We start from the raw sequence: 16,867 nt of genomic DNA, 5'->3' as shown, positions 1-16,867 counted from the left end.
GAACCGCCAACTCATTCTGCATATGTTTTACACAGCGAATGGCCTTCCAGCTGCAACCCATCACTGGGAAACATCTATAAATACATTAATTCCTTCATTCATTTTCTTTTCGGCTTAGTCAATGTATTATTCAGGGGTCACGGCAGTGGAATGAACCGCCAACCTATCCATCATATGTTTTACACAGCGAATGCCCTTCCAGCTGCAACTCATAACAGGGAAACATCTATAAATACATTTATTCCTTCATTCATTTTCTTTTCTTCTTAGTCCCTTTATTAATCAGGGGTCACCACAGCGGAATGAACCGCCAACCTATCCATCATATGGTTTACACAGCGAGTGCCCTTCCAGCTGCAACCCATCACTTTGAATCATCTATAAATACATTTAAATCTTTTTATAAACACACAGATGCATACTCACAGACAGACACACATAAACTGTGCATTGAAACTAATCATTTGAGGCCACAATATAAAATCCTATTATATATAATATAAAATATAAAAGCCTATATGAATTGAACAATATATTTATCTATTGTTTATCATAACAAGCAAATAATCAAACAAGCAAATGATTTCCTCTAAATGCCCTTTGCTTTAAAAAATACAAACATAAACACTTTGCAAGAAAATCAAATCTTTAATAAAATACACCCCGTATAACCGCTGCTACACCAGTGAACACCCCATCCTATAAAATCACATCATGCGACTCAACCAACCAATGATGTTACACTGCCAACCAGCAAGGACGTTTATGCAGACCTTCCCTTTCCTTCTTTCTCTCTCTCTCTCTCTTTCTCCCTCCTTCATTCTATACCTTCTCCTCCTCCCTCTTGTGTTTCCCTTCTTCTGTGTGATGAGAACAGCAGGATGAAGACAGCAGCAGATTTATGCTCATCCCTCTCTCCCTCCTCCCCATGCAGCCCCAGCTGAGCGACCGCATTGACTTTATTCCTCTCTCTCTCTCTCTTGCTCTCTCTCTTTCTCTCAGTGTGGAAGCGGGACAATGATCTCCTTTAGTTCTCTAATGTGAGCAGGAGATAGTGCTGGAGCGTGTGGTATCTTTGCTCTGAGCACTTAACATTGAGACCTGTGCACAGTCTGGAGCGGTAGATACAACTGACCTGCTCTCATCTCGCCCTTTGCATGCGCTCCATTTTGCATGTGTTTTGCGTTTTGTTCAGTCGCAGCTAAGGACAGAACCGACAGCTTAATTGTATATTTTAAAGGGTACATATCATGAAAATCTTACTTTTGCTGTGCTTAATGCAATAGTTGCATCACGTGCAACTAATAAACCAGAAAACATGAAAAAGGACAGCACAGTAGCTTGATTTTATAGGTCTTTCTTTGCAAGATTGAGAAAAGCAAAACATTCAGATTTGTGATGTAGAAAAAGGATCTTGATTTTATATTACTGTTCCTTTTATATTACTGCTACTGTCCCTGAATGATTTTCTATTCCAATTTGCTACTTTTTCATAGTTTCTAAGTAAACACAAAGTAAATGGTGCAATTTGAGCACAGTAAAACCTAATAAATGAAGAGAACTCAAACCAATTGAGTACTGTAAAACCCAATAAGTTAAGGCAACTCAAACTGCTGGAGGAAACCGATTGGTGCAAACCATTTGAGTTAAAAAAACAAATCTGTATGAGTACTGTGAACTTACACAATTTAAGTTGAAGTAATGAGGTATTTATTTAGTTCAAAACTCTTTTCAAATGAGTAGAGTTAACTTTCAGTTAATTTCTGAGTTAACTACACTCATTTTATTTGATACAGTTGACTGTTGGGTTTTACAGTGTACAAACTTACTATACGTACTACAATATCTATCTCACAACAATTATGAACAAATACAATAAAATGAGAGAAATTACATTAGCTGTACAATCAAAATATAAAAAGATGCCAGGGGTAAAATAGGTAAATAGGTAAAATAGGTAAATAGGTATTGTTATTGTTACAGTTGTTACAGTGTAGTACCATATTGTTTAATCTCTTTTATAAAATGTTCACAATTTGGCTTATCTTTGACCCATTTCTTGACATAAATATGGAATTATTTTCCATGTAACAATATTAGCTTTATAAGAAAATAAGTTGTGCTTTTTGATCAATTCTCATTTTGTACTAAAGCAAATATGACATCATATGATACAATTTGTATTAGTGTATCAAATGTCCTTGAAATAATGAATTTCTGCCACGATCACCAGCAATCTAACCACCATAGATCACTGGAAAACATTGGCTGCATCCTAAACCGCATACTTCTATACTATATAGTACGCTAAAATCAGTATGCGAGCCGAGTGGTATGTCCGAATTCATAGAATTCAAAAATCAGTATGCGAAAAGTACCCGGATGACTTACTACTTCCGGCGAGATTCTAGAATGCGCATCCCATGCATGCTGTCCTATCCTATTATGCCCCGCGAGCGAATTCATGATTGGGAGTAAAGCGACGCAATTGATGCAGGTAGGTCATGTGACCATGACAAAATGGCGGATGTAGTACGTCCAAATTCCATTCATACTTTTCACGTTCATACTGTATAGAACGTACTTTTTTAACGGCCGAGTAGTACTTTAAAATTCAAATGCAGTACCTACTGAGTAGTAGGCAGTTTCGGACGCAGCCATTCACATTTATGCATCATGTTATGGACTACTACATATTCAGTCATGCAACACACACACACAAACCTGCTCAATTCAAGTCACCATTGATTGCAAACACTCACACAGCTGAAACTGCTCATAGACTGATTACTTGGACTATAAAGATAGCACAAACACACACACATTGTTGCTGAGTCTTTGATCCTGTAAGTAAACATTACGACGCGGTTTCCATTGCCATGATTTCCGTGTTAGACCTTGCTTTATTTTGTTTAATTATCCCTGTATGTTGCCTGCCTTCTGACTACTTGCCTGCTATTTCAACTATGATTCTGGATTGCCCATACACATCTGTTTGTTCCTGTATTGACCATCGCTTGCCTGACCACCCTGTTCAATAAAGACCTGCATAAGGATCCTCACTCTGTTGTCAAGCGTCACTGTCACTGTTACAATTTCAGCAGCTTTCACTAGCAGAAATGCTCTTTGATTTCAGTTTCAAACCAATCAAAAGAAAGCAGAGGCGGGGCAAGCATTGCAATTTTCTGTTTTATTTTATGTTAAAGTCTGTGCAAAATCAAAACTTAATTAATGTTTATTATCCTAGCACACATTGTTATTCTTTAGGTGAATAAGTGTGTAAGTTAATGAAAAAACTGTAAAACCCAACAGTCTACTTTATCAAATAAAATGAGTGTAGTTAACTCAGAGTTTATCTGAAAGTTAATTCTACTCATTTGAAAGGAGTTTTGAACTCAGTGTTGAAGGTAATGAGTTAATTAAATACCTCATCACTTCAATTTAAATGGAGTAAGTTCACAGTACTCATATAGATTTGTTTTTTTTAACTCAAATGGTTTGTTGCAATCAGTTTCCTCAATCGGTTTGAGTTGCCTTAACTTATTGGATTTTACAGTACTCAATTGGTTTGAGTTCTCTTCATTTATCGGGTTTTACTGTGCTCAAATTGCTTTGTTTACTCAAATGAATTAAGTCCACAGTACTAATCAGGATTAGTTTTTTTTTTTTTTAGTTAAATGGTTTGTTACAGTGAATGAAAAAAAAGCCTGACTATTTGCTTTAGCTTTTAAAGTGACAGTCTTTCTCTTTTGGTGTCTGTTTGTCAGCTTCAGCTACGACATCCTTAACCACACCCCTCATACTGTTGCTATACTGCACTGCATTGTTATTGTGGGTAAAGTTGCTATTGTCTTTGACTGTATTAGTGGAGACCAGGTCTGTGTTGTTTTGGTCACACTTTATTTTAATGTATGATTCACACTATTACCAAACCATTACCTTTTTTTTAGACCATTAAGATTTTTTAGCTCAATAAACTACTTATTGGTAAGGAACATTATTTCGAACCCTAGTCATGAATTTATACCATTACCGTCAATTTAGAGCCCCGAGTTTGAATTAAAGTGAAATTAAAAAGTCATTTGTACATTAGAAGCTAAATATGGTCCGTGTAAGATTATAATTATTATTTTTCCTATGTCTTTGTAAGGATATTTATCGTGCTGTTATGCAAGAAACATTTCAGATGCAATTCCGACAATAAATTTTTGTATTATTATTAATTAGTTGCTTATTAATAAGGTTATGACTTTAGGTGTTATTAGATGTAAAATAATACTTTATAAGTGCAAATAAACAGCTAATATCTTAATAATGGGCTAGTAAGCCAGTCATAAATGATGTAAGTTGGTACCTAAACTAAAATATTACCATTGTTTTATCATGAAAATGTTTACCGTCTATGTATTTCATAAATGCACACTTATTAAGTACAGCATAGTAAGTCAATTTCACATTTTCTGTGACATTACTGTAAGTGAATGTTGGACAAATGGAGCAGTAGCAAAGCTCAGTCCTTAAGAGAAACCACCTGATTTTGCTCACATCCAAGTATTGTTGGGGTATTTTGAGCTGAAATCTCACAGACACATTCTGGGGACACCAGAGATTTCATTTACATCTTATGGCATATTTAGTCCCCTTTTTTTTAGATCTCTGAAGCCCCAGTGGATGAGTATGTGCTTGTGTACTGAAGGTTTAAAATATGCATTTATCCTAAGAGTGCAAAAACATTTTTAGAGGCGGAGGTCACCGTTGGTTTGTGTGTATGCGCGTAATCTTCTGTTTATTCACACTTTAGCTTCACTTGAGCAGCTCTGCTTGGCCTAGTTTTCCAGATATCTTCACATATGCGGTCCTCTCTGAGTGTGCCACTGTGACGACAAGAGATCCTGCACTGAACTAGTGCACAAGGGCCCATTCAAAGTGAGGAAACATACTGTAGTTATATATTCGAGAAATGAGTCAATAATTAATTACAGTAATAGAAATAAGAGAAATACAGTAATTCTTCTCTATTGTGATGTGTATTTGACTGGAACTGAAATATTGTTGGGTAGGACATGATTTTGCCCTTTGGCAATTGATTGGCAGGTAGCTCGGCCAACATACTACTTTACAGTGCATTAGTGCCTGCATAATTTTTCCAGCTGAGCTCATTCTGGAAGAATTTTACAGCAATTTTTTTTTTCTCTCATTTGGATTTTAGGTCTATGTTAAAATTGTTATACAGTTGGCTATGAAACAAAACAGCTACAAAGATAACTGCATCTTTGATCCCATGAGGCACAAAAAAAGTCACACAACTGAATCAAAAATAAGGAGAAATATATAACTATTTAATTAAATATTGTAAATATAAAGTATTTTAAAATATGCATACATATAAAAAAAATACAGTCATAGTCAAATCTGACTTAATTGCGCCATTTGCAATGTTTTATTTGTGTAGAGCTAAAAGTCGATTTTGCCTTTCTTCACCGCTGCTTTCTGATTTGTAGAATTTTCTGTACATCACAATGGGTAATGCAGTTTTTCTCCATAAATTTCACTATAAAATGCAACTGTTGTTATTTTTTAGTAAGTAAACTTATACAGAAAGATGGGCTCAACAAAAATATTTCAATTTATTAACAAACCCAGAACTCAGAGTTTGTCGCTATTTTACCCAAATGTATGTTAAAGGAATTTCTAATTTTTTGAGTGTGGTATTAACAACTGTACTCTATCTGTATGTAAACATCAACTGAATTTTACTTAGCTTGTTAAAATATTAGTTACAATCTAAGTATACATTTTTAGTAAGTAAACTTATACAGAAAGATGGGCTCGACAACAATATTTAATTTATTGACAAACCCAGAACTAAGAGTGATTAAGAGTGTTAAGAGTTAAGAGTGTTCTTAATGTATATTAACATGTTTAGCAGCCAACTTAATAACAGAGTCATTGATAGTGCATGTAAATTCGCCCTAATCATGTACATAGATGATATGATACTGACTGAGTTTATTGCCACCCAGGTTAATTCTGAAGACGTACCTCTATATACATTTCTGGAGAGCATCAAATTTTTCTCAGGTGGCACAATTTTTGCTAATTCACCGGAGGACGATGTGTATGCTTTTTGAGATCTTAAATTTCTCAAATTTTCCAACTTTCCAGAGAGTGTCATTCGCGCCTATTGTTCTCCCGTAAATCCACCAGAGGCCGCTTTTGACTGACTGTATGAATGACTGACTGACCGATTAACTGATCCACCCTCCTCTATCCCTAAACCCAACCAATAGTGTTCTCAAAAGCACTGATTGCAATCAGTTTTGCAGTTTGTTTGAAGCGTAAAAAAGGAACTGCGTCATACCGCCCGTAGTGTTTGTTATAACAAAAAAAATGCAGCCATATGATCTTCTGGCTACATAATTCATGATGTTCAGAAACGTATAGGGCTACGTTTTCAGAATGAGCCTACATTATGTTATGTTACAGTATGGTATTTTGAGTGTGGTAATAATAACTGTACTCTATCTGTATGTAAACATCAACTGAATTTTTACTTCATTTATTTAAATATTAGTCACAATCTTAACTCATCTTATGCACCTTTTAGCTTTGTGTTTATGCTAGAACATGCTTAGCTGCTCCTTGAAAAACCACACTATTCACTTCCTTTGCTTTTCCTAAACTCCGTTACTGTCTCCCAGCCATGACTGAGCACCAGTACAGGTGCAGATCCGACCCTGAGCTCAGGTGCTGAGCAGGGAAAAGGACTCTGCCAACTCTCTGTCTCAGATGCGGCTAAAGTGTCGAATTAGCAACAACATTTTTTTTGCTCTTCCTGCTCCTCATCATCATTAACCTGATGAGGAAGGCAAGAGGACGCAGAAAAACTGCAGAGGAACTGCAGGACAGACACTCAGGCGAGAGCGTGCAGCAATCTGTTGAACCCTTGCTCTCTAGGGAAGGTGTTCAGAGGCTGTATTTGACTCTGCAGAGGAGAACGTGGTCGTCACATGTAGGTCATTTGTCTAAAGAACGCTTTGATTTTGCAGCCTTGCACCAGTTAAAGGTGGAAGCTGGAATTTAATCTTCATTAGTAATTACAGGAAAGGAAAACAGGATAGAAGAAATTATTTAAAGATTGATAATCAGGGATCTTTAAGGTATCCATTAAGATCTGGGCTTAAAACATGACTTGAATTACTGTATGTCACAATTGTAAGATCCTGTTCACACCTACACTCAGAAAAGGATTTTGGCTGTTTGTTCAAACTAATTATTTAAAATGAGTCGATACAACAAAATTCTTGAGATTTTTTTGGGGAAAAACTTAATTGTTTTTAGTTCAATCTACTTAAATTTGTTATTTTAACTTAACTGATTTGTGATAGAACAAAATGAGTGAATTGTGTGAAACCCTACATTTTAGGGTCACACAAAATTCATTCATGTTGTTCTAACACTAATTGGTTAAGTTAAATTATTTATTTTATTTTATTTTTTGTTACAAATTTAAGTGGATTGAAAATAAAACAATTAGGTTGTCCCCCCAAAAATCAAGAATTGTGTTGATTTAGCTCATTTAAAATGTTTAGTGGTTATAGAGTTAATTCACCTAAAAATGCAAATGATGCTATTAATAACTCACCCTCATGTTGTAACCCCTGACATAATCATTGTTAATCTTTAGAACAAATTAAAATATTTTAGATAAAACCTAGGAGCTCCCTCATCCTCCATATACATTAAAGTTCCAGATCTTTATTGGTAGTTCAGAAAATAACTAAAAAACGTCCCCAAGACAGACCATGTGCCTTCAGAGGCACAATCGGAATATTATCAAGTTACAAAGTCACCTTTGTGTGCACATAAAAGAAAAATAGCAACTTTTTTTCAACAGTTTCTTCTCCTCAGTGTTAGTATATGAATGTGCACTCTATACTGACACTGAGCGGACGAAACTGTTGCATAAAGTAAATTTTCTGTTAAGTTTTTGAAATTTTTTTGCAAAAGGATTATCTGAATTTGTGTTTTGAAGTTGAATGAAACTCTCAGGGGTTTGGAATGACATGAGGGTGAGTAGTTTGTGACAGAATATTTCATTTTTGGGTAAAATAACTCTTTAATATGGTTTTCCGTCAAATTGAATTTCACGAAATACAGACTGGTTGAAAAATATTATGAGATTGTCCACATTTGGCCACTTGTAGATGTTGTCAACCACTCATTCTTCAGGATTGCTTTCATACTCATGTGGTCAAATGCATTCAAACGTTCACAAAAGAGCTCATACTTTTCACTTGCTGGCCAAACTTGCGAACATTATGAGATATGAAGATAGAAATTTAAACACAACCTGACATACTGAGGTTTGAAGTGATCAGTTAATTCTTTTTTGCCATTATTTAAAGCCCCAAAAAGCATGTCAGAACTCAATTTTGGCTGTGTTGTTAGTAGATGACCTTATTAATGCAATGTCTGCTTGTTTGATGCCTAAATTATAACGATTTATGAACTCCATTAGACATTTGTAAAGTAGCTTCTGTCTTTTTTCTGTATTTTTGGGGTTGTTTTGCATCATGATCAGGTACATGAGCAAAAAGCAATTTAAGTGCACTGATAAAAATGATTCAGTGGATTTTACAAAAAATGTTTATGGCAACTGGTTGCAAACAATTTATATGGGCAAATTAGGTTGAACATTAATAAATGTAATTAGTTTAAATTCAGCCCATATACTCTAAATTGTTTGCAACCCCTTAAAACAATTTAGTAAATTCAATAATTTTATCCTGAATCGTTTTTTAGAGTATATAGATATTTTGTGTATTGAATTGTTAAGCTTTTAACCAATGTATTGTTACACCCCTATATAAACAGTATATGTTACACTGTATATAGTTCCACATAAAGTACATCCTGCTTTCTATCCAACAATGGCTAATATAGTACATAAGAGCATCAAAATGAGTGGATATGGCTCTTAGCATCCCACATTTCTTTTCTTTTCTCTATTCACCGCTCTGTTTGTATGTGATGTGTCTTGGCACAGATAAGTAGATGGGTTATGCGGTCACTGAGTGAGCCAGTAAATGCCGCAGGACAAACCGCTAACACGCACGTTCAGCGGTCATCCGCTCACTATGCCTGAAAATAAGGTCAGCACAGCAACACAAGCTCACGGATACAGCCCGTGGTGATGACGACACACCACCGTCTGACCAGAGCCATCCTCTGAATGCAGACTTACACCAAAGCACGTACACAAAATCAATCAACACCCTCCAACCCCCTTAACTGATCTTCTTCTAATAAATGAAACAAATAAGCCAGACAGAAGCACACAAATTCAAATCATGTTCATTCAGAGTCTCACACTGACAGCAATCAGCCTTCCAGCCGTTCTCATTCACATTTATATGGAGCCGGCCTTCATTTTAGAATACAGATTTATTAATGCATAAATCAGAGTCACAAGGACTGCATACAGTACACTGATGCTAAAAATGGTAGGTTGTTTTAACTCAAATATGGTAAAAGTTTTACAGACCATACTTAAGTTTAAAGATTATGTAAAAATCAAACATAGGGGTATGTCTGTGTGTGTGTGTGTGTGTGTGTGTGTGTGTGTGTGTGTGTGTGTGTGTGTGTGTGTATACAATTTCTACAATAGCACAGGTACTGTAAGTAGTACAAGTACATCTTAACACTCCAATTTATGATAACAGAAACTCATCACACTCATCTTTGAAATACGAACATTAAATGTGATCTCAATGGTTTTCAACTGAAACATTTACGTTTATTATTATTATTATTATTATTATTATTATTATTATTATTATTATTATTATTATTATTATTATTATTATTATTATTATTTTGCAATAAACAAAGTTTCTTGGGGCAATATTAGTAATGACATGAAATGATCATTTTAATGATTGTAATTTGTTGCTGAGTTGATGTTCCATGTAGAAAATCTAATAACAAAACAAAATAAAAGTCTGCAATTAACCTGGCTCTGTAATTGGAAATAGGTTTCATATTCACAGTAAGTAACACTTTAAGTTAAACATGACATTTGGAAGTAGATGGACTAAATACACAATTTACATATTTTTAATTATTGACTCAAATATTATTTCCAAATGTTTTCATGTTGTTTTATTCACAGCTTCTCAACTAGTCTCAGTTTTATTCACCCTACATAAAAAAATATATGGCCCAGATGTGGCCCAAATCAGCTTTTGCTTGGCCCACATGCCGCAGTGAATTACGGTACATGACTGGACCAAGTCTGGCTTCCATATAAGGGCCAAACATGAACTATATCTGGGCCTAGTTTTTGCCAAGTGTATAACCCATAACTCGACCTGAACTGGGCCAATATGGCCTACCCATTGTCTGGAAGCCATAATTGGTGTGTCACAAATGAAATTGATAAACCCACGAAGCATTGCTCTTTAGGTGCGTTAGTAATGGTAATGGTTAGGAATTCTTAATAACAATATAATTTGTAAAATAATAATTTGGTTCAAATAAATGTTATGTAGGTTAAATTGAGTTTTTTTTTCTTTGCAACATACAGGAAATAACAGATTATTAAATCTTGTTTACTGGATTAAAATAAAGGCATTAGAAGATGCAAACAGTAAGATGGAAATGACTTTGTGCATCAAAATATTTCTTTACTCCAAAAATAATTTAAATATATTTTTAAAATGGGTCAAGAGAGGCCAAACTTAAGTGGCCCACATTTCAATTTTTAACATCTAGGCCAAATACTACATTTGACATCTGGCCCATGTCTTGCATGGTGCCTCAAAGACGGTGCCACCACTGCCAAACCTGGGCCATGTTTGGCCCACAACAAGCTGTATGCCAGAATGCCTGCTGTGCCAGCTTTTTTTGCCAAATCTGGGCCAGAATTTTTTGCTACCTAGGACAAGTCAAGAAAGCAAGACACATTATGAATCACACAAAACAGATTAAAAGTATTGTATATTATTAAAACAGGTGTAAATTATGCTCTTGTTAACACATGATTAAAACAATAACATAAACCAGTTTATTCATACTAAGCGAATCTGAAAGCAGCGACATGTCATAAAAGTTGTCAATATGCAAAAAAGTTTGTGTTTACATGCTGTCAGTGTTTTCCTATTATACATATCAGAGTCTGTGCAAGGATCAGAAGTATGCAAATGCTGCACTTATTCATTATTTATCTACAAACAATACATGTTTTTCTCGCATACCACCTCAAAAAGCATGTACAGACAAATCCAGCATCGCACAGATACAGCATTCCTGTCCAATTATAGAATGCACAAGATGCACACACCTACACAGAAGTTTGAGGCATAAGTGATTTATTAGCAAGTGCAAATACGACTATCCTGATAAGCCCGAAACATTGGTTTGGGGTGGGGTTTTTCGTTTGCCCAGTTATTTGTTTTTGCAATACCATTTGGCAACAGTGGTGGCGTAGAAATCACACATTTCACCTTAAAACTGCTTGCAGTACTATTTAGTAATGCTGTTCATCCAGTATTGCACCCCTGAAAACTCACACGTAGACACAAGCATCAAGCATCTGCAATCAGAATATCTGCGACAGTGCACAGAGAAAATCTGTGTAGAATTCAAAGTCTAATTAAGCATAGGAAAGTATAAGAGAAAATGTGTGTGGGTAGTATGTGTGTGTGTGTAGTCAAAGAAAAGCAATCACCCTCGGTAGACATCAAACATTCAAGATATCAGCGTTGTCACACACCTGGACTTCACATTCATTTCAGGCTAAATGACTGCAAACAGTTAGTACTAAATACAAGTGTAACGACGTATGTTGGCTGTCAGTAATGCACTAGACCACATCCCATTTATTCCAGACTAAATGAAACGACATCATCCTCAAATATCTGAAAGGCTAAAATGGGTTTACTTTGCTGGTTTTAAAGAAAATAGTACCTAACTGAAATCCTTGCCCTGAGCTAAAAAAAAAAAAAAACAACAATTATTATGGAAAGTATATGATTTGTATTTTTCCACACTGATCATATGATGAACATCCAGTCTACAGACTATCTGTGTATATTTAGGAGCAGGTCATGAGCTAATACCACAATCTGTTTCACCTTGTGATTGGATCACCTGAGACAGATGTTAATACCAGATACCAGCATGTGTGTAATTGATTATAGGGTCAGACTGGTACAATGTGCCATCATTCACATCCATGAGTAAATTTCCATCAGAAAGTTCAACATTCAATAACAAAGACGGACAGAAAACAAAAGGTACTGATTTGTGAAAAACGAAGAGAGACATTCTAGGCAAAACAAAAAACTAGTTGAAAAATACGAGGAAAAAAGCCAGCATACTGTATATAAGTGTGAGAGATGAGAATAGAAGCTTTCTGTCATTATGTATGATGAAGATGAATGACTGTGCCACTGTCAGCCAGCAAAACAAAAACACAGCATACAATGCCCCTATTTCTCTTTTTCAGCGCATCCAAGATGATACTTCTACCCATGACACTCACATAAATCATAAAACACGTCTCATACGGTGACCCACATACTGTAAACAAAGTGCAAAAGAGGAGAGACAGAAAGACCTAAGATCCAAGCCAAGCAAATGCATGGACAGATGGTGCAGGAAATTGTCTTATCTGCCACCTCACCATTCATCCCTCAGAAGACACCTCGCTGTCCTGTCCAATCCTCCTTTTCTTTGTTTCCCATGCAATACACACACCAGTTTCTGCTTATTTGTGTTGTGTATAGTCTAGACTCTATGAGCGGAGAGGATTTGTAATGCAGTCCATTGTACTACGCTCAGCCTTTCACACACACTTACATGGCACAATTGTGTTTCTGCCAAAGACCCGGGATCAATATAACCAGCGTTTACCCAAACACACTCGCTGCGCTCTTACGCTGAATGCAGAAGTGTCTTTTATACAGTGCGGATCATAACAAAGAAGATCCTAATGTGTTTGCTGCTGCATAAGAGTGTATATTTTACTCTTTGTAGAAGAGTCTTGCGGTTTTTGACCCAAGAGAGAAGTTCAGCTTGAATGTTTTATGTGCCGTGTAGCTCTAAGAGTGACTGGATATGCTGTTGGCAGATCCAATAGGCTTTTGCATGCGCATTTGATTACCTGTGTTTGGTTTTTCTGAATGGTGTGCCTAGCAACAATCTTTCTGTCCTTTTTTCATATGCGCAGACATTTGGTAACACATTGCATGTCTTACACATTTATCAATAAATCACTCTTAAAATGCACAAAATTCCAATCCTGACTATTTGATGCGTAAAACACACCTGCGCGTACAAACACACACACATTAGGTCATCTCAGCCATGCTGCAGTGTCCCTCACTGCTTAGTAGCATCAAAACAAAACCTGCCTCATCACAAAGCGCAACTATAACCACCTCTACGCGGTCCACTGGCTTACAACTAAGACATAACATAATGAAATTTTCTTTCTAAATTGACAATTGGATACATTAAGAAACTTCTAGAAAACAAAACATAAGCAAGCAACGCACAAACACACAGAGGAATGCAAGTGATTGTGTCAAACGATACCAGTTAGGATTTATGCAGGTTGTTGAGAATGATGTATGGACACACACACACACACGTACACACAACCAGATGCACACATTGCAGTGCTGGATGGGATGGGGTACAGTGCGACTTGTCCTATGGGATGGAACATATGGGCGCAACTCACACCGGACCATGCTGCGAGGAGCCGATGTGTGTGTTACTCACAGTTCTGAGTAGAGGATGTGCAGGTTGCCAACATTGTCAGTGTAGTTTGCTGGACTGAGCCAGGGCAGAACCAACAGCAGCAGAGCCTTCATGACCCTCTCTCTCCAGGGTCCCCTGTCTTGAATCTCTCTTTATTTTGCTCTCTTTCTCTCTCTCTCTCCAGGCTGAATGCAGTCTTTCCTATCCGTCTTTCTTCTTGCCCCTTCCTCCTCCACCTCTACTACAGTTCTGACCCCCCCCCTCCCGCCTTTCTTTCAAGTGAAAAGGCTATTTTCCTTCTCCTTTTCTTCTTGTTTCTTTGCCTGTCCACTTTTCTTTCTTTCCTTGCCTCCCTCAGGCTTTTAGCCCGGTCATCTCAGCAGTAGATCAGCAGCAGTGCAGGGAGAGGTAAAGACTGGGAGTGCTGCCAGCGGAGGAGAGCAGAAAGCGCAGGATGAAGAAAGAGTCGAGAAGAAAAGGAGGCAGGAGCTGTGTCTGGAGCGAGCGCAGGTGCACGGGTGCCGAGATGGAGAAGAAAAAGAGAAGAGGGTGAGGTAGAAGGAAAAGTGGAGGCAGAGAGCGGTCTTTGCTGGCACGCCGGTCGTGTGCGATGGTTGCGTTGCAGTCTAATCTGTCCTGGGCATCATCCAAGAGTAAGAGGATTTACGCTCACAAGCCCACATGCTGCTGTGAATGTGAGAGAGAGCGAGAGAGAGTATGAGTGTGAGTGTGGCAACAGAGTCTGACTTATACCGCAGCATGCTCTACAGAGAGAGGGAGAGCTGGGCCGAACCATCTGACACAGGAGAGAGGGGGAGATGCTGGCTTGGGTGGTCCATCTATCATTGTCCATATGCCTCAAGGGTAGAGCATGTGGCAAAGACCACCCCCCTCCTCAACACAACAGTTCATTCAGCCATGAAGTGGTGTGTGTACGCGTGTGTGTTTATGTGGAAGTGTGTGCAGGGGGTAGACATAAGCTGGACGGATGAATGGATGAATGGATGGATGGATGGATGGATGGACAAACAGTAATATTCATATAGACATATGAAAGATGGAACCGATGGGTGGATGTACAGATGGACTGATCTACAGATTGGTAGACTGACATACTGTATGGATGGTCAACTTGATGGATGGATGGATGGATGAACAGGAATAGACGATAGCAAGTTGGATGAACAGACAGACAACAAGAATGTTAAATAGACGTATGGATGGATGAATAGATGGATTCAGAGAGAAATATGAATGATAGAACAGATGGATAGATGTACAGACGGGCTGACGTAAAGATTGGTAGACTGATATAATTTATGGATGGACAACTTGAATGGATGGATGGATGAACATAGAAATAGATGATAGCAAGAGAGTTGGTTGGATGAACAGACAGACAACATGAGTGTTAAATGGATGTATGGATAAACAAACAGATGGACAGACACACAGATGTTAAAATAAAAAGAGAGATAGATGAAGAAATGGATAGATGAAGGATGGGTGAACAAATAAAAAGTTGAAATGGATAGAGGGATTGACAGAAAAAGACTCGGACGGATGGATGGACAAACAGTAAGAGTCAGAAAGACATATGAATGATGGAACAGATGGGTGGATGTACAGATGGACTGATTTACAGATTGCTAGGTGATATACTGTATGGATGGAAAACCTAATAAATAGATGGATGGATGAACATAGGAATAGACAGTTGGATGAACAGACAGACAACAAGAATGTTAAATTGATGTATGGAAAAACAAACAGATGGACAGACACACAGATGTTGAAATGGATAAAAAAGAGGGATAGATGAAGAAATGGATAGATGAAGGATGGGTGAACAAATAGATAGAGACATGGATTGATAGAGGAATTGACAGATATAAAGACTTAGATGGACAAACAATAAGAGTCAGATAGACATATGAATGATGGAACAGATGGATGCATGCACAGATAGACCAATGTATACTGCAGATTGGTAGATATATACAGCACTCTCAGAAATAAAGGTACAGGAGCTGTCACTGGGGCAGTATCTTTTCAAAAGACACATTTTTGTACCCAAAGAGTCCACAGTGGTTCTTTGAAGGTGCATATTAGTGCCCAAATCTACCTAAAAAGTATCTTTAAGGTACCATTATGGACCCTTCAGGTGCAAATATGTACCTTTTGAAAAGGTACTGCCCCAGTGACAGCTCCTGTACCTTTATTTCTGAGAGTGTGTATGGATGGACAACTTGATGAATGAATGGATGAACAAAGGAATAGATAGCAAGAGGGTCTGTTGGATGAACAAACAGACAGCAAAAACATTAAATGGATGTATGGATGGACAGACACACAGATGTTGAAATGGATAGAAAGAGGGATAAATGTATACATTGATAGATGAAGGATTGGTGAACGGATAGATAGAGAGTTGTATGGATAGTTGGATTTACAGACATCAAGAGTCAGATAGAAAGATGAATAATGAAAGAACAGATGGATAGGCGGACAAACAGCAAGCATCAAATAGATGGATGAACGTCAACAAATAAATAAGGGAACAGACAGATAGACAGACAGAGAGACAGACAGAGAGACAGACAGACAGACAGACAGACAGACAGACAGACAGATAGATAGATAGATAGATAGATAGATAGATAGATAGATAGATAGATAGATAGATAGATAGATAGATAGATAGATAGATAGATAGATAGATAGATAGATAGATAGATCTCTAAAAGTTTTCTCTAAAAGTATGCAGAAATCTCTAAAAGTATTCTTTAAAAGTGTGTAGCAGTTTGTATTCTCTAAGAGTGTGCAGCAAGCATGTCAACTAAAGATACTGTTATAGGTATTCAGGAGAATGAGTGAAATATTATAAAATTATTGTACCAGCATGACAATATATGAAGATACTCAGAGCAAGTTATTGACAACTATGGGGAGATTCATTTGCATTGCAGAGAGTGTAGAGCCTAGAATAACAGGACCACCTGAACATATACTTGACCTTTCAGTAAAGACTTTCTAAGATAGTCACAGGTATACAAAGGTGGGGATAAAAATATGTGTAAAAGCAGGACCATATACA

The 16,867-nt window shown here is 37.1% G+C and overlaps 1 protein-coding gene across 12 annotated transcripts in view; it reads right to left on the bottom strand.

The window, feature by feature from the left end:
- Positions 1 to 16,867, bottom strand: part of lnx1 (ligand of numb-protein X 1) — a 74,685-nt gene that overhangs the window by 46,235 nt on the left and 11,583 nt on the right. For 4 of the 12 annotated variants that reach the window (XM_005160508.6, XM_073932754.1, XM_009294644.5 and 1 more), the window contains exon 1: positions 13,792 to 14,489. The exons of the other annotated variants lie outside the window; for them this stretch is intronic. In XM_005160508.6, coding sequence (XP_005160565.1) covers positions 13,792 to 13,883 — 92 coding nt within the window. In that variant the 5' untranslated portion in view covers positions 13,884 to 14,489. Of the gene's footprint in view, positions 1 to 13,791; positions 14,490 to 16,867 lie in introns of those variants that run through there. 12 annotated transcript variants of the gene reach the window in all.

Source organism: Danio rerio, chromosome 20, assembly GCF_049306965.1.
Source record: "Danio rerio strain Tuebingen ecotype United States chromosome 20, GRCz12tu, whole genome shotgun sequence".
NCBI classification, from domain to species: domain Eukaryota; kingdom Metazoa; phylum Chordata; class Actinopteri; order Cypriniformes; family Danionidae; genus Danio; species Danio rerio.
Note: the sequence above shows the minus strand (reverse complement) of the source record. Positions and strands in the feature narration are given on the sequence as shown.